The 17,831-nt window shown below is 49.6% G+C and overlaps 1 protein-coding gene across 3 annotated transcripts in view; it reads left to right on the plus strand.

Moving 5' to 3' along the window:
- Positions 1-4,054, plus strand: part of LOC146181298 (S-phase kinase-associated protein 2-like) — a 32,497-nt gene extending 28,443 nt beyond the window's left edge. For 2 of the 3 annotated variants that reach the window (XM_084576348.1, XM_084576350.1), the window contains exon 11: positions 1,575-4,054. In XM_084576348.1, coding sequence (XP_084432474.1) covers positions 1,575-1,761 — 187 coding nt within the window. In that variant the 3' untranslated portion in view covers positions 1,762-4,054. The remainder of the gene's footprint in view (positions 1-1,574) is intronic. The other variant, XM_084576349.1, reaches the window with a different exon arrangement.
- The last annotated feature ends 13,777 nt before the right edge of the window (positions 4,055-17,831 follow it).

A 17,831-nucleotide genomic window follows, 5' to 3' on the forward strand; every position in this document is an offset into this window, starting at 1 on the left:
TAGACGTTTCGACAAACCGTCAGCCGTCGACTCTTTTTTTTTTTTTTTTTTTTTTTTTTTTTTTTTTTTAACCAATACCCTCTCTAGCGCTCTCAGTGGAAAACATTTTCTGTAAAACTGAATAGATTACAAACTGATTGTCCCCTCAAACTTTTTTTTTTTTTAATTTTCTTGCGCAAAGGGCGAACGCATGCTCAGACTATGCTGGCTGAGACGCATTATGAATGTTCATTTAACATTGTGCACAATACTTACAGCTCAATATGGACGCGCGTGTAATCCCCGACAATTGATAAGATATAATTTTATCTCCTGTAAACGCCCTGGCTTCAAAAGACTATTACGCTGCTTGAAGGCCGCATCAGGCGATCAGCGGCGTTCACCTGCGCTCGGGCGAAGGTGACTGGAAACTGCACCGGAATTCAGAACGCACAGTACGCAGCCCAAGCAAGCGGCGATATAAAAAAATCTTATCACGGTAAATTTCATCATTGGCCCGTGCATTAGTTTCATAAAAGCAGCAGTTATTACATGTATTTCAGCAGTACTTGTATAATTAAAGTTTGGTTTTGTTTGTGCGGTGTTACGTCCCAAAGTGACTCAGGCTATGAGTGGAGGACTGCGGAAATTCCCATCCCCTTGGGGTTCTTTAATGTGCACTGATATCGCACAAAACACGGGCGCCTGGGTTTTTGGCTCCAGCGAAAAGCAGCCGCCGAGGCCGAGATTCGATCCCGCATATCCTAGGGAATAGTACATAATTAAATTAAACAGATTCACTTACATGCCCACACTAACTTTCCTTCTCTGCGCAATCAATTCGTATAACTGCATAGACATTAATAGCAACGTCAAGGTACCTCTTAACACCCTGCGAAAAAAACTCGGCAGCAGTGCAAAGACTCAATATCCAATTCCTGAGAAAACGTCAGGGTCGTTCTCGCATTGCCATGGCTACTGCTGGCGCTAAAAAGAGCTGGGGCGTGAGGTATAGCCATTCTCTTCAATTCACAGGCGCTTTCTCGTCCCAGAAAGGAACATGAACTCGTGATACATCTCCCAGAAAAACGGTTGCCTAGGCCATGATGTGCACCTTATGTAGAAAGCGTCTTCTGTTCTTCCGCCATTAAACAACAGGGTCATTAGCTCTACTTCCTCGCAGAATACTTCGATAATACACATGACACCTGCATCAAAGCAGCGCTGTTTAAATGTCAGCTGGTATTCTTACACAAGATACACAGCAGCAGTTAGCACTGCGCGCCGATGCGTTCCGAAGGCCAGCAATGACGGCCGTCCTAGTGGCGCCACCTGTTAGGGAAGAGTTGAACTACTCGCTGTAAACGGTCTATACCCACTGCAGGGCGAAGGCCTCTCCCATATTTCACCAATTAACCCAGTTCTGTGCTAGCTGCACCCACTTGACCCCTGCAAACTTCTTAACCTCATCCGCCCACCTAACTTTCTGCTGTCCCCTGCTACGCTTTCCTTCCCTTGGAATCCATCAGACTAGTCACCTAGAATTCTGCTCAAGGTGTGCGCAGCGCATCACACTCTATTCCCTGTCCTTACAGCATGCTGTCCCAAATGGAGTCGCTCCAGCAGCTCTCGCTCTTTGGCGTGCTGGGTGACAGCGCACTCCAGGCGGTCCGCAAGAGGCTACCGCAGCTAGACATCAACAAGCAGCTATTCTCGACCGTTGCTCGCCCGACGACCGGCATCCGGCGGACCAGCATCTGGGGCTTCAAGGTTCGCGACTGACTTCACCTGCTCTTAGCCTGTGGTGGTACAAACTGAAAGTTTGTATGCGCCGTTGTTGGTGCTGTGTCTGCGTGTGTCTCTTGCAGGAGACTATGACATCTCTCTCACATTGGTGCAGTCCCAACTGCATGCTCAAAGACTTGTGACTCTTCCTTGTTTGCATTCCTTTGTCTGCATCGTGTTGTGATCGATAGGAAGCGATGTTCGGTGACCCATGCTCTGAGATACTGCTTCTCTCCCTGTGTGTCGCTGAACTTCTTTCTTTTTTTAAAAAAACTTTTTCTGCGTGTGTTATGGTTCTGAGCTGTCATTTCGTTTCTATTTACCTGCCTACGCACAACATTTGGTGGCAGCAAAGTTTTGCGACACCCTTTGGCCGTTCATTTAATTGGAGCAACTCTACCATTCAGTAAGCATAGAACCTGGTGCAAAATTATGACTCCTGGTTTCGCATATGTGTGCAGTACATGTCCCGTGATGTCGGCGATGTCCACCTCTCTAGTTCAGAAGTTCTCATCAGGGTTAACAGGAGGGCTTATTGGAATGTTGCTGTTTTAATAACCAGGGATTAGACTTGCATAAGTGAGGAGGCATTCTGTAGACGCTGTCGAGGGCACCCTAGAACAAAGACTATTCTCGTGCATTCCGCAATGATCACCTGTGGTCAACTATTGTAGATCCCAATCTTGCCTGTGCAAAGGACTTTGTTTTGTCACATGGGAAGGGAGTAGATCTGGCCATTTTTTGCCAATGGCTGCTTACGAACTTCACGTTCCTGTTAGTTTGATTGAAAAGCTTAAAGTGCTTGAATTCATGTTGCGTGCACATTAGTACCCCATCAGACTGCAAATCTACCTGTGTATCAAAACTTTTTTAATCATGCTGTTGGCGTACTGCATAAGTTCATGCTAGCGATGCGTGCGAGTTACTCCTTGTATGCTGATTTCCCTTCTCGTTTGTGATTGGATAGAAAAGCCAAGCAGTGGATTCTGCTCTATCCTGGGCCCGTATTCAGAGTTTACGTCATCTTCAGAAGTGTCATCATCTGCCTGACCTCGAGTCATCTGATTGATCGAAACACTGATACTGTGTGTCAATACCACTACCACAACCAATCGGTTGACTCGAGCTCAAGAAGATAACGGCACTTCTGAGAACGACGCAAATTTGGAGGGTACGGACCCTGTTCAGCTTATCTTAGGGTTTCACTGAATATATCGCGCGTTCTCAAAGAGAAGGCAAGATATATTCAATTTCATTGTTAATTTGCATTGGTGGCGTATCGCACAAATTCGTGCCAGCGATGCGTGCCAGTTTGCACTTGTATGCCGATTTTCCTTTCTCATTTGTGGGTGGGCGGATTCTGCTCTGACCTGTTGAGCTTATCTTAGGATTCCATTCAACGTACCTTGCCTTAAGGAGTCTCCTGTATTTTGTGGCTGTCAGGCTGCACCCATTTATACTTTAATCCCATTCGCTGGTATCAAAATGTATCGTGAGTGCTCAAATGACCACCGATCTCAGTATTGTTATCGTACGCCTCTCCCGAGTATTATTTCTCGTGTACCGCTTTTTTTTTCTGCGGCCTCGTGCTCGTCACTTTTGTCACCACAGAGATTTCCAAAGTGTATGCTCGTGTCCTTATTGTGCCATATTGAAACCACTGCCACAACAATATTGATCTCTTGCTATGTATTTTGAGGGTGCTGACGCAAGAAAAAAAAAAATCAGCGTTATGCTTCAAATTTTGCCAAACTGTTTCATGGAAGATATTATCTTTGGTGTTTTTGCCTTTTTTTGCAGAGTGAAGGGGCTCGTAATGGTAATTACTACTGTTCATACATTACCTGCGTTAAAGAGTATTGGTTGGAGTTGAGCAGCGTGTTTGTAGTGAGTTCATGTCAGCTGACGCGGATAAAGGGCATGAAGATTAGGCTGCCTTTCTATTGCTTGCTTTTTTTAGCTGTAGATCACTGTTGAAGGTTTCTCAACTGGCTTGCGTTGCATTTGTATTTGTTTTCAGTACGCATTCAAGCAGACAGCTTACTTAGTTCCTGTGCTGTTTAGCATTTAAAATTCGCAAAGTGTAAGAGCTTTTACCATGCGAACATTTGTTCTATGCAGTGTTTCTACTAACTACTGGTGCTTGAAAGGAAGTGAATGAATATAGTTTTGAAAGTTCATGGATGGGTTGTGTTACCATTTCTTGCTAACAGTCACAGGTTCGTGCTCACTTTCATGCATTACATAAGCCTTCAACCCGTTTTTTTTTTTTTTTTTTTTTTTCATAAAATGCCATCTCTCTGATTGTACTTTTTTCAGCTAGGTAGACTTTGTTAGCAATCTTGATGTTGATTTTGATGATAGCAATGTTTGATTATAAGCGACAAAGATTTGTTCATTCTACTGCAAAACAGTTTAAAGGTTGGATGCAAGCTTGCTTTTTAATTAGCTAAAACTATGCAGCAACTTTTGCTGTACTTTAGTGCAGAGATCTTGCTAGCATGGCAGCCTTGATAGATGGGTTTTGGAGAGAAAAGGCAGGTTTTTTTTTTTTTCTCTCTCTCTCTTTGATTCTTGGTTTTTTTTTTTTTTTTCTGAAGTGAGAAAACATGGCCACCACCTACGGCTGTGGGAAGGAGAGACGACACAGATTTATGCAAGGGGCTTCTAAAATGTATCAGGCTGTAACTGCAGACAGACCGGCGCATAGCTGTTTTTGTTTTCCCATGCTTGGCTTAGCTGATCAAAATGTTAATGTGCCTGAACACTCGAAACAACATAAAGGGCTAAAAAATCACACACCGTTAAGAAGACAATGGAACATGCATTGCTTACATTGCATTCGTAACAGTGTGCGTTCATTTAGCTCTTAATGTTGTTTTACACAGATTTTCCTCGTGCTGTGTATCAGGGTTTGCAGGGGCCCTTGAAGCTGCTTTAATTATGGTGCACTTATTAAATTATTTGGAAAATTGGAATTGAGCTGGTTTATCACAAGGTCACGTGGTGACTAGGTGTGCTTCCTCAGAAGGAACAATGGAGGAGAGGGCGGGCAAAGCTTTAAGCGACAACTCTGTGATCGACAGGGCCAGGGTCACTGGTCTTTCACTTCCTCTCACACTAATGGGCCACAGTCCCTCAACTTGTTCTCTTGCCACTTTCCACCTTACTCATTTTTTATATATTTTCTTGTTTTCCTAGACTGCCTTCCTCTTGCATAAGCAAACAGTCGTCAATAAATGGGTCTTGAAGTGAAACTGTTTAAGAGCGCATTATTTCCTTGAAAATATCTCAGAAGGCTTGTTTTTCCAGTGCTTCCCCTGTCTCCCACTATTCCTTCTGAGGGGCCAGTCTATTTTCAACACCAGTGACACCAGCCTTCACAGCATTATTTTGCCTCTATTTTGAGATGCGTGGGGTGAATAAGAACACCAGCCATGTAGGGTGGAAAATGCAAGTTCCAGCCTGCCTCTGGTTTGAAAACGTGCATAGTGGTGGGTGGGCAAGAGCAGAACGGCTGTCCACACAGAACAAAGCGAATTTTATGCCAGAAGACTGTTTATATGGTGACAGTGTAAACCTTTAGGCTTGTAAAGGCAAAGTTTGTTAAAACCAAAAGGCTTACTGAAAGTCGTACGAAATGCTAATATCCCCAAGTCAAGCACGATACCTCTTTTGTTTAGGGTAGGCTAAAGTACCTCCTGCACGAAATGGTTTGTTTGTCGCTGACTTCGTTGTTTGCATAACATATTTGCTGCATAGTATTGTCTAGAAGTTGTTTCTAATTGTGTGTAGGCCTGTTCATTGTCATGCTGCTAAATTTGGCTGCTCAGAATTGGCTTAAGGAAATAAGTGTGAGCACCTTGTCGTTTCCTCCCCCTTGTAGCACAGATGTTACTGTTGCACAGTGCGAAGAAAAGCATTTTGCGTACGTGGTCCTAACATGCATTTTATAAAACTTTCTCTGTCATTGCTGGCTGTTACCTTACCGGCCACTTCCTAGCTTCCTACGAGAGTCATAGACTGAAGCTGCGGTTAGCTGACATTAAATTTTAAGCCACTGGTGGTCGTATCCTGCCTCGATAGCTGGTTCTGCAATGTACTTTGCCACTGATATTTTTGCCTCAGATATTTGAAGTCTTACTTTGTTCCTGCTTGCCACATCATTATAGTAGGATAGAATTTCAAAAAATGACAGCAGTTGTCAGGAATTGTGTGTAGCAGTTACTGTACACAAGTAGCCCACTATATTAACGGCAACTTTGTCGGGAGCTCCTGCTGTAATATGTCAGCGTTGTTAGGAACTTTCAGTGGAGATTTTTTTTCAAACATCGCTTATTTTTCTTACGACATCCTTTCAAGGTAACAGTGAACATTTCCATTCAACCATCGTGACAGTATCCTTCTGCGAGTGGTAACAAGGTTCCCTAGCCATGTTCAGCGAGGAAAGTTGATTCTGAAAAGAACATGGACAATTTAAGAATGCAACCTTACGGGAAAAAATGCAACCAGATTGGTGCATATCATAAGAGCATGGTTACAGAAGTCCAGTCATGCATTCATTACTTACCACACATGGAAGCTAATGTGAAGCTTTCTGTACCTAATGTTTTGAGCTCAATGGCTAGCCTGAACAAGGATGTTAGGATAAGGTCGATAGGAGGGAACTTTTTTCTTTCACTTCCATTTCATAAGTTTTCGTCACATTCTTTTACATCTACCTCATGTACCCATTTGTAAACCCTCTCATCCTTCCTTTTCTGTCACATCTTTCAATGGTGTGTTTTGTGCCACCATGCTTGGCCTCGGACTAATGTGCATGCTTTTTGTTTTCAGTGTAGACGGAGTGTTGGATGCGCATGTGGTGTATTATATTGCGTGAAAGTGTTCTGAATAAAAATGGCAATGTTTCAGTGTGTTTTGATTTTGCACAAAGCTCCATAACAACAAAACAACAGCAGTATGCATGCACCTATTGAAAAGCCTCACGAGCTCAAACTTGCATATTTTGAATCGCCGACTAAATCTGTTTTCATGCCTTGCAACAACATTAAATGCCTCTTATAATGTTTAGTTTTCATGACAATGCATATAGTACATTGAAATTTAGCCATAGTCAAAAAGGAATGCTGATCAGACAGTGGTTTGTGTGGCCCACTGGTTACAAGTGATCAGTGTCCAACAAACCCATGAAAACGAGCACATTCCAGTTGGGTCCAGTGTGTCCCAACACTACACCCAATCATTCTCTGCTGTGATCAGGATACTGAAATCGTTTTGCACTGGAGACAGCAGAAAACCAGTCATTGCACTGCTAGAACAACTTCAACCAACATTGAACCAGCTGTTTTCATGCCGATCCCAGTTTAGACCAGCACATACCCAAAAACAAAATTTTCACCTCGGAAACCACAGAACAGATTTTACCTACCGTGCTGTGATCCACGCCTCTCGCGGCCGCTCTGCGCTGTTTTTCCCAAGGCAAGATGGCAGGGCGGTACGAGTGGCAGTTAGCCTTTTCCGTTTCTCAGGTTTTCAATATGTCTACATTTCCCATGGAAATTAACTAGGCTTCGCGAACTCCATCCAGTAGTCATGAGCTTGAGCCTAACCCCAGCAAATGCTACTAGAAGGAATGTCAGTGATAGCACATCTAAGGCCTACATTGAGGTGTAATTGAGCGACGGAGAAAACGAAACGTGGAATGTGTTGTAATTAGCTTTATTATCGCTACTGTTTAAGAATTCCAGGCACTTGCAAAAAAAATGCGACGTCACAAAACAATGACCCCACCACAATGCGAAAATTCAGAGGTATCGCTAGTGCACCACATCACGCCACTGCTTCGGCATTAGTGCAGCAACTACCCATCTCAGCGCTGCATACGGAGTTGTCTTGGCCGCAATCCCCCAGTGAAGCATCTGAATTGTCTGACTGTCCAAAGGCGGAGAGTGGTGCGGTACCAAATATAAGGCAGGGTACCGCGCCAATTAGTATCATGGTGGCGCCGTGTTTCGGTTGTGCGCTGACCTGGATGTGTCTGCACCTTCGACCCCGAGTCTCCGCGCGTTGTTCACTGTGGACGCGAACCGCTGTCGTGGGAAGTTTCCAGGTGGAACATTGACTCCAGCCACAGCAAGACTTTGCTCCTGGAGACCTGGCAGTTGTGGGTAGACCACTGCGATGGCTGCTGCTCTGAGACGGAGCCAGCAACAGGCGTCTTCTTGGAGCGGCGAAATCTGGGAGGCGGGAACCCTGCCTTGTCACCTGACGCGAATGCCGTGTCCCCTTCGCGATGAAATTCCACCTGGGCCTGCGACTGCAGATACGGAATGATGAGATTGTTCACTTGCATCGACACTGAACGTAACTCTTTTCGGACATGTGCTCCTGAGCGACCGACATCTAGTGCTGTGTGTAAATGGGGCTTTATTTAATTACCCGTTCCTCCACGGTGGCTGGCTTTAAGAAATTGACGTGGTGAAGCTGAAATCAAGGGAGTCCTAAGCAAGAGGCCACGCAGCGCTCAGATGACGCAGAGGTCGCATGGACGCAGACGAAAAAATTGGCTGGGGCTTAGCTTTGGTTAAGCCTGGTAGGTTGCGAAAGCAATACATCTTGGCTACGCCTTAGCACGGCTTGTGGTTCTTCACTGGTGAATGAATACGTGGATACAGAGCCAGCCTCGCTGTTCAGAGCATATCCATCATGCTCGCCTGGATTATCGCCAGATGAGCAGGATTCACGGGATCGATTTGCGCGCCTAGCTGAATTTTGATAACGCCGTCGAGCGATACGCTCTTCACGCTGTTCACCTGTCTCCGTAGCTCGCCGTTGCTTCCTAGCAGCAGCGAGGCGACGCGTCTTCTCTTGCGGAGGCTTAGCGACTGACTTGGCAGACGGTAAACGCGAGTATACCCCGGCTCCGCCACACGCCCACACCTCTCTATTGTGACGTCAAAGCGAGCGCAGCGCCGCGTCTTCACGCGTGGCTACCGGCCGCCGCTACGCGACGACTCAACTTGCTAACCCGGCCGTCTCGCTCCTGGTATGTGTGACGTCGGAGGTCTAGCGCGTAGCGCCCCTAGCAGGAGGAGCGCGGCGCGCCGTGGCTACCGGCCGCCGCTACGCGACGACTCGACTTGGTAGCCCGATATGACGCCAGAGGTCATTCTAAAAGTCAAACGTGGCTTCCGGCCACCGCTACGCGAAGGCCGTTCATGAGCGTAGTAATGCTTTCGCAATACAAATGTGGATGACCGACATGCGCCTTTCTTCACACGAGTTCCCGCCCGCCGATTATCCGCAACTATCGCCTGCAAAGAAAAATGACACCTTAAGAGACCTCGCGTGCACACGATTTGGCGACAGTTTCATACATGGTGATTTCTGTGACATAGTGGGGAACTTTCTAGACGAAGAGGGGAAGTTTAGCTATGGCAGACGTCTCTGCTTCTCGACAGGAGCGCGGCAATCGGGAGTCGCGCAACACACTTACCTAAGCATCCGTCACGTTCGGAGACTGCACATTGGCGAGCCACTGCATGATGCCTGCAGCCTTGGCTATCGCCTTCCCCCTCTTCGGTTCGAATGCAAGGCACAGGGCCTCGTCGTCTTGTCTATGCGGCAGTAGCAGGTTCCACGTGACTTCTGCTGCAGCTACGTCTGTTCAAGCAGTCGCTACCGCAACAGCCACACCCTCCGTCGGCGCTCCCACTCCTGCGGCAGGATGTGGTTCCAGTTCTCCAGAGTGGTTCCAGAAGGGTCTACCTTCAATCGTGAGCTGGGGCCCCGAGCAAGAAATGACTTTCAAGAACTTGAGGGAAAAGCTGGCTGCGGCACCGATTCTGAAGCTCCCACATTTTGACAAGGAATTCTTCCTGCGAACGGATGCTTCTGACAGAGGTGTCGAGGCCGTTCTGCTTCAATCTCGTGACGAAATGCTGCTCCCAATTGTTTATGCGAGCCATACGTTGCTCCCTCGAGAGGAAGACTATTCAACTGTTGAGAAAGAAGCTCTAGCACTCGTTCGGGGAATAGAGAAATTTCAAAACTTCCTTTACAGAAAGTTTCTCGTTCAAACGGACCATCAGCCTTAGAAGTTTATAAAAGAAACAAAATCTGCTAACAGCCGCGTTCTCCACTGGAGTCTTAAGCTTCAGGAATACAACTTCCGTGTCGAATATATTGCCACCTAGCGTTGCCAGGTGGCGCATGACTGAGTGAAGGAGGACGAAGTGTCGCTTGCGCGTTTGCGTTTGTGCGGCTCGCTGCCGTTGTGTCTGGGATGGATGGATGGAAACAACTTTATTTAATAAAAAAAAGTCTTCCAGGGTGGTCTCCTACTAGTCCAGGAGTCCACGGGCTTTGGCTTCACATAGAGCCCGATCGACCAGCCATTTCTGACCGGCGGGTTGAGCTGTCCGCAAAGCAGCCTCCCAGGAAGGATGGGGGATGGGGGGCACTGCCTGGGGGGAAGGACATTCCCACAGGTAGTGGAAAAATGAGGATTTTGGCTCGCCACAGCTGTCGCAGTGAGGGGGCAAGCCAGGGTGAATGCATGAGAGACGGTAGGGGGAAATGAAACAATTCGTCTGCAATTGTCGCCATGTAGCACTGGATAACGGTGACAAGGTGCTGTGGGGTGGTGGCAGTGTCATGCGCTTGTGTTTGTAGAATGTGGTGATTTGGTGGTATGTAGAAAAGACCGATGCGGCCTCCTGCGCGGAGTTGGGTGCCTGATCATCCGGGGCTCGGGTAGAGAGTTCTCGAGCCAGCGCATGAACGCGCTCATTACCGGGGATCGAGGCATGCCCTGGGATCCACGTTAGATTAACCGTTCGGTCGAGAGAGGTGGCGGTGGTAAGAATATGATGCGCGGCCGGTGTCGCCACGCCGTTTAGGTAGTGGCGGTATGCCGCCTGAGAATCTGTACAAATTTCGGTAATAGCTTCGTCAATGGCTGAATGGGCAAGCGCGAGTGCGATGGCGGCTCCTTCCGCTTCTGCAGGCGAATTAGTTCGAATAGTGGCGGCGGCCCCCACTCTGCCATCTTCGTAGGCAGCGACTGCAGTGAAAAATCCAACTTCCAGTTCCCTGCCGCGTCGACATAGAGGATATCAGAGCGGTTGCGGTATCTTTTGGTGTAATAGCTGGCTCTAACTTTCCGTCTTCCCTGATAAAGGCAAGCGCCCATGTTGCGTGGTAGGGGCTTCTGGTATATGTGATCCTGCGTGCCCGGAGAGATCATGAAAGGTGTAGCACTTGCTGGGGTGGCGATGGGTGGATTGAGACGGAGTTGTCGCAGTAGGCATCGTCCTGTTTCCGTGCGACTCAGGCGGACTAATTGGTTGGTGCGTTGAGCTTCTATTAATTCGTTCACTGTATTGTGAGTACCAGTGGCCAGCAGACGTTCTGTGCTAACCGTCCGTGGAAGACGTAGGGCGGAGGTTACGGCTATGCGTATTAGGATGTCCGCCTGCTCTGTTTGGCGCTGAGTGAGTATATGATATGGGAGGTTGTATGTGATTCGGCTAATGATTAACGCATTGGTCATATTCAGGGTTTCGCGTTTCGACAGCCCATGGTTGCGCGCAGCCACACGCCTGATTAGTCCAGCAACCTGCTTAGTCTGTCTTTGCAAGAGTTGAAGGGTGGCGGTTGCATCAAGTGCGTTGTTAATGAGAAGGCCGAGAATCTTCATCTGAGACACAATGGGCACTGGGTTTCCGTACATGTGAAGTTCAATGGGGGGATCACCGGGTAAGGGTTTAAGCTGCATTAGTTCCGATTTAGTTGGGGAGCATCGGAGGCCTGTGTTTTCTAGATAGGTGGTGGTGATGTCTATGGCAGACTGCAAGATATCCTGGGCTGTTCCAAGGGATCCGCTTGTTGTTCAGAGGGTTATATCATCTGCATATAAGGCTGTGTGGAGCTCTGGGATAGCAGCAAGGGCCTTTGCTAATGGCGCTAGGGCAACGTTAAAAAGTAGCGGTGATAGGACCGCCCCTTGAGGTGTTCCGCGGTTAGGCAGGGGGAAAGGCTGGGAGGCAATATCCCCAAGGTAAAGTTGTGCCATGCGGCCCTGAAGAAAGGCCCGAACATACTGCCATATGCGCGTGCCGCAGCCCGTGGTGGCTAATGTCGTCAGGATATGGTCATGGCTTATCGTGTCGAATGCCTTGTGAATATCCAGGGCCAGTATGGCGCGCGTAGAGGCTGTACGGCGCTTAGTGTGTAAGAGAGACTCTTTAAGGGCGAGAAGTACGTCTTGTGCCGAGAGGTTTGGGCGGAATCCAAATTGAACATGGGAGAGAAAGCCTGTTGCTTCTAGGAACGGTTGCAGACGATTGAGAATGACATGCTCGAAGAGCTTGCCGACACAACTCGTTAAGGATATAGGGCGCAGGTTTTGAAGAGTGAGGGATTTGCCCGGTTTGGGTATAAATCGCATGCTGGCGTGGGTCCAGGTTGATGGGAGCGTCCCAGCGTGCCAGTGGTTATTAAAGAGTTCCGTGAGTTTCTGGAGAGAGACTTCGTCCAGATTGAGTAATGCCTTGTACGTTATGCCGTCCGGTCCTGGCGCCGTGGAGCGGCGAATCTTAAGGAGTGCTCGGCGAACTTCACTTAAGGTGATGTCAGCATCAAGTTCGGAGTTAGGCGGAGGTGGATTTAGTGGATCTGCTGACTGAAGGGATATGGGTATATAGGTGTCCCGTAGTTGACCAATTACGTCGGTGCCTTTTTGGAGTTCTAGCTGTATCAGACGTTGTGTGTTTACTTGTGTCTGTGCTTTAGTGGTTGTTGGATCTAAAAGAGCGCGTAGGAGGGCCCACGTGCGTTTAGTGCTTAATGTACCCTTGAGGTCGTTACAAAAGGTTGCCCAGTTTGCACGGGCTAAGGCGTTGGCGTATTCTTCTGCCTCACGAGTGAGAGCGGCTATGCGGAGTCTCAATTTACGATTGTGTCGCTGGTGACGCCAGCGTTTGAGAAGTCCCTGTCGGGCCTCCCATAGATGAGCCAGGTGCGGATCAACCTGCGGTGCAGTAGGAGTATTATTAATGCGTTTGCTGTTCACCCGGATGGCCTCCACCAGGCGGTCTGTCCAGTCGGTGACAGTAGGGACTTCGATAGAGTCAGCTGCCAAGTATGAGCGCAATTTATCCCAGTCGGTGAGAAGATGTGTGCGAGGGCTGAAAATCTTGGAATCGTAAGCGATAGTAGTGGACACTGGGAAGTGGTCACTCCCAAGGCTGTCTTGTAGCACCATATGAGATTTAACAATTAAATTTGGTGAAGCCCATGTGAGGTCCGGCGTGGTATCACGAGTGACACTTGTGCCGATGCGAGTAGGTACAGTGGGGTTTGTGATCAGGCCGAGGTTATGATCAGCCATTGCGGTAGATATTAGGTTACCTTTGGGTGCGTCTGAGGTGTATCCCCATTGCGTGTGGCGTGCATTAAAGTCCCCCACCACAAGGAGTTGTGAGGTGCGAAAGGAGCCCAGGATTCCCGGAATAGATCTGCCTTTATCTTTAGGATTGCTGTATATGTTAATAATTGTGAGGCTGCTTGTTTGCCCGCGTGAGCTGAGCTCTATCGCGGTATATTGAGTGTCTTTACTGTCAGGCGTGCTTGTCGGTGTGCGGTCTAGCACCGGCATTGATGCGAGTGTGAGGATTGCCGTACGTGACGTAAGGGCTGCTGTCCGATAACCATGGATATGAATGCGATTTGTATTCGTCTCTTGCAGAGCGATGACATGCGGGGGATTAGGGGACTTTGCGATGTATGCTGCTAGTTGCGCTTGTTTTCTGCGTATGCTGCGGCAGTTCCATTGCCAAATTATTGTTTCTGTTTGCGTAGTGGATTGGCGTCGCTGCTGACGTTTTCGCGTGCTATTGTTCTGTGCCATGTTGCTGAGCTGCAGACGCTGAATGATCTGGGCTAACCCCTTGCTATTCTTTCTATCCTCAATCACCGTGTACGTGACATTCTGGTGGAGGTGCTGCGTACGATCACCTATGCAAGAGTCTCCATCTGAATCTAGATGGCCTCCAGTCCATGCATGGCTGGCGGCGACCCATCTGAAAGACGTCGCGCCAGCCCTGTGCCATTGGACACCCCAGTGCATCGCTCCAGTCGACGGCTCCAGGGACTGTCTCCGGAGTTTCAGCCATTAGCCGCCGCCATGACATCCAGTGCTTCCGCTCAGCAAGTAGCGAGCGTCGCACCGGCCTGTAACTACACCTTGCAGGCCCCTCGGGTACCGAAGTCTTTCCATGGAGACCTCTGAGGATGTGGAGGATTGGTTTCTTCAGTTTGAACGTGTCGCTGCTTTTAACCAGTGGGACGATGCTGTCAAACTAAGGAACATCTACTTCAGCCTTGAGGATGGCGCCCGTACCCGTACCTGGTTCGAGAACCGAGAGCAAGTATTAACATCATGGCGGGAATTCCGTCGTCAACTGCTCGAGGCCTACACAGGGCGGATCGTCGTGAACATGCAGAACGTGCCATTCGCTCTCGCATCCAGATGCCGAATGAGTGTGAACAAGCGTATGTCGAGGACATGACGCGCCTCTTGAGGCGAGCCGATCCCGCCATATCCGAGGGCAGAAACGTCTGGCACTTGATGCGGGGATTGAAAGAGCAGCTGTTCGCAGGCCATGTGCGGAACCCACCGTCGACTGTAAACGGATGTTTTGCTGAGGCGACAACAATGGAAAGGACAACAACGTGCCGTGACTTATAACCGACCTTTCCAGACTGGCACAATCGCGAAATCATTTCCATCTTCCGAGCGGCATCCTGATGCTTTGCGCGAACTGATTCGCAGCGTCGTGCGCAAAGAACTCAGCATGTTCTGCAAACCCTGCAGCCATCACCAGCTTCCGTTTCTGCATAGTGCGGGAGGAAGTGCGACAGGCGCTCAAGAGCCCTCTTTCGCCTATAGTTATGAGCCCGCCATTGCTGTCGGGGACCGACAACAGTCCCACATATGCGGAAGTTCTGCAGAGTCAGGCTCCCCCTTCACCGCCGCCCATTCTTGCGCCGCCTACAGTTCCGCTACCCTCGTTGCAGCCAGTGCAGTATGTCGGCGATCGTCCCATGTCCCGACGCAAAGCCGACATTTGGCGCACACCTGACCGCCGTCCGCTCTGCTTCCACTGCGGTGAACCAGGCCATCTCTACCGGGATTGTCCGTTTCGCCGCCTCGGTCTTCACGGCTTCCGCATATGGACTCGCCTCCTCCCCGGTTTGGTCAACGACCCCGAGTTATTGAAGAGTACCTGGCCGAGCAGCGTTCATCTCGCTCGCAGCGTCAGTCCCGCTCCCCTTCACCAAGGCGCTACTCGACGTCCACCCAAGGTTCCTCGCGAGGGGGGCAAGGCCGGTCGTCTAGCCCTCGTCGGGAAAACTGAAAACAGCGACCTTCGGGGGCGAGGCCGCTGGTAGTCGCTGCGTTGAAGACCTCCCGTCGTCGCCGCTGTTACGTTTCGCCACCGACGAGCGGGACAGCTAACGCGGCCACCGCATAGCAACAGGCAGAACAGCGAGCGGATCGGCCATTTCGGCGCCGCTCATCGGCCGCGCAACGCTTCCTCCCGCGGGCAAGTCTCGACGTGATCTTGCCACGCGCCAAATGTGTGCAAACGCCGGCTAAGCCTGGAGCTCGTGAGAGAGTGCGTCGCCCTCGCCCGACTGCAGGAGGTGGAGGAGATGCGGTCGGACCACCTGCGATTGAGTCATCCCGTCGTGCCCAGACTTTTCGGGCTCTCCATTTCCTGTGAGGGCTTTCCCTTTCCCTGTGGACTGGCAAGCCTATAAAAAGCAGCGGCCGACTCCGCTGAGACAGACTACTTTGACGCGCCGTGGAGACGACGCTAGACACCAGCTGTGTGAACGTGTCTGTATTCTCTCCTGATCAGCTTCTCTGCCCGTTCCTTCATGATGTTTTAGTAAAGGTTGTTTCGTTAGAAGACGCCTCGTCTTTGCTGGGACCGTTGATGCCGTCCGCCGGTCCACGGAGCCGCCAGGCCAACGCTATCGAGGGGCCGCGCGCTGCATGTAACAACTGGCGTCAGCGGTGGACTGAGCACGCGAGCCTCAACCGTAATATCTGGTGGCAGCGGTACGATACTCAAGCGCGCGAACCCGAACCTAATAACTGGTAGGCAGCGGTGGGACGACCAATCCGTAACCGTGGTCGGAGGGACGAGCCAGGCGATACCGTCGTCCAAGAACTGATAAACAGCGGAGGGACGAGGACGACCAAGATATGCAGTGACCGTGGTCGGTGAAACGAGCCAGGCCTGACCGAAGTGCAACATCTGGTGGGAAGAGCGGAGATGTCCCAGGCGTGACCCGTGAAACAAGCAGCTCAGCGGAAAGTCGGGAGCAGTGCAACGAGCCCTGTGTGATGACTGGTTGCCTGCAGCGGAACGACTGCGTTGGATTCTTGGCTGCGAGGTTTGGTGAGTGCGGGGCTTTCTTCTACTGAGTTTTGCCAGGCTTTTGTTAAGTAGAGAACAGAGCTGGTAATTGTGTTGTCGTTGTTGCTGGGTTAATTGCAGCAAGGCAATAGTGGGCAGCAGAGAAAAGGCAGCACTCGGAACAGCCATGAATTTGGATTTGAAGTCGTTGCGCAAACCGAAATTGCTGGAACTTGCGGAGGAGTTGGGTCTGAATTTGTCAGACAAACTCAGAAAACCAGAAGTGTTAAAGGCTATTCTTGCGTTGGAAGCTGGAGATGACGAGCTTTTGGAATGCCTTGAGATCATTGACGAACGTCACGAGAAAGAGATTCGTGAACGTAGAGAACGTCACGAAAAAGAGATTCGTGAACGTAGAGAACGTCACGAGAAAGAGGACACCTGCGTAAGGAAACTGATGCAGCTGGAGATTTCAGCACATGGAATGAGCGTGGAAAAGATTAAAGCTTTCAATGCCATTCAGTGTAACGGTTCGATACCGCGAGACGGTCCGCCACCGTTCCTCATCGCCGAGGATATGGCAAAGTATTTGGCAGACTTCGAAAGTGCCTGCAGAAGTAAACGCTTCGAGCGAGATAGTTGGGCGCAGAAGTTGGTAGCTCTTTTCGCTGAAGCGTCGGAAGAAATGAAGGCATTGGTTGGCAACCGCTTGAAAAATTATGATGAACTAAAAGAGTCATTGCTGATACGATATCAGATAACGCCTCATGATCTTCGGAAAAGATATGAGAGCGAGAAAAATTGTTACAAGTCGTACTTTGATTTGGCGTGTCAGTTGAAAGCCGCTGTAAGCGAATGGCTAGACAGTGCGGAAGTTTCGGAGCAAATCGAACTTGCACCGGAGTGTTAGGAACAGCACGCTGAGATTAAGACCACGTATGCTGCAGACATAAGTGAGCCTGAAAAGTCAAAGGTACCAGAGAGTGAACTACAGCTTGGGGAAGCGGCCGAGCAACGTGACCGCAGCAGCGAGCCTCGAGCAGAAGAGTATCCTGTTAGCTTGGTCGAGACACTAGCTGAGACGGTTAGGGCAGGCTTAATCGGTGAGAAGTCCGAAGTGACGCCGTTAAGCGAGCTGAACTGCACGCCGACCCAAGTGGCTGTAGGAGATACAGTTCCATCAAATGAGTGTGGGGAACTGGTAGTAACTGAACCGTCTTTCGAGTCGAAAGCAGAAGCTTGTGTAGAGCGCGACGGAGATGAAAACGAGCTAGGAGATGAGAAAATTTCGGTTTCCGAAATCTGTTGTGTCGTAGAGCAGGGCACGCAGAAAAACGAAGTGCCGATCAGGGAAAGTGCGCAGCCCGCGAGTTGTGATCAGCCAGGACAGACCGACGAGGAGTGCGCGTATGCTGTAGAGAGCGAGACTTGCGAAGACGACAGCGAACGTCTAGAGCAGAGTCAGAATCGTTCGTGCCCCAATACCACGCTAGGTTGTATTCGCGAAAGCAACCCCAGTGCGAACACGAACGTAGCACACATGACCCTCACGCAATCCGAAGCGCCCCAGCTGTCGAAAGAGCTTGATCGTGCGCCGCTTAGCGCTGAGCGAGACGACGCACTGAGTAGCGA

Source organism: Amblyomma maculatum, chromosome 8, assembly GCF_055883805.1.
Source record: "Amblyomma maculatum isolate TAMU_Amacu chromosome 8, ASM5588380v1, whole genome shotgun sequence".
Taxonomy (NCBI): Eukaryota; Metazoa; Arthropoda; class Arachnida; order Ixodida; family Ixodidae; genus Amblyomma; species Amblyomma maculatum.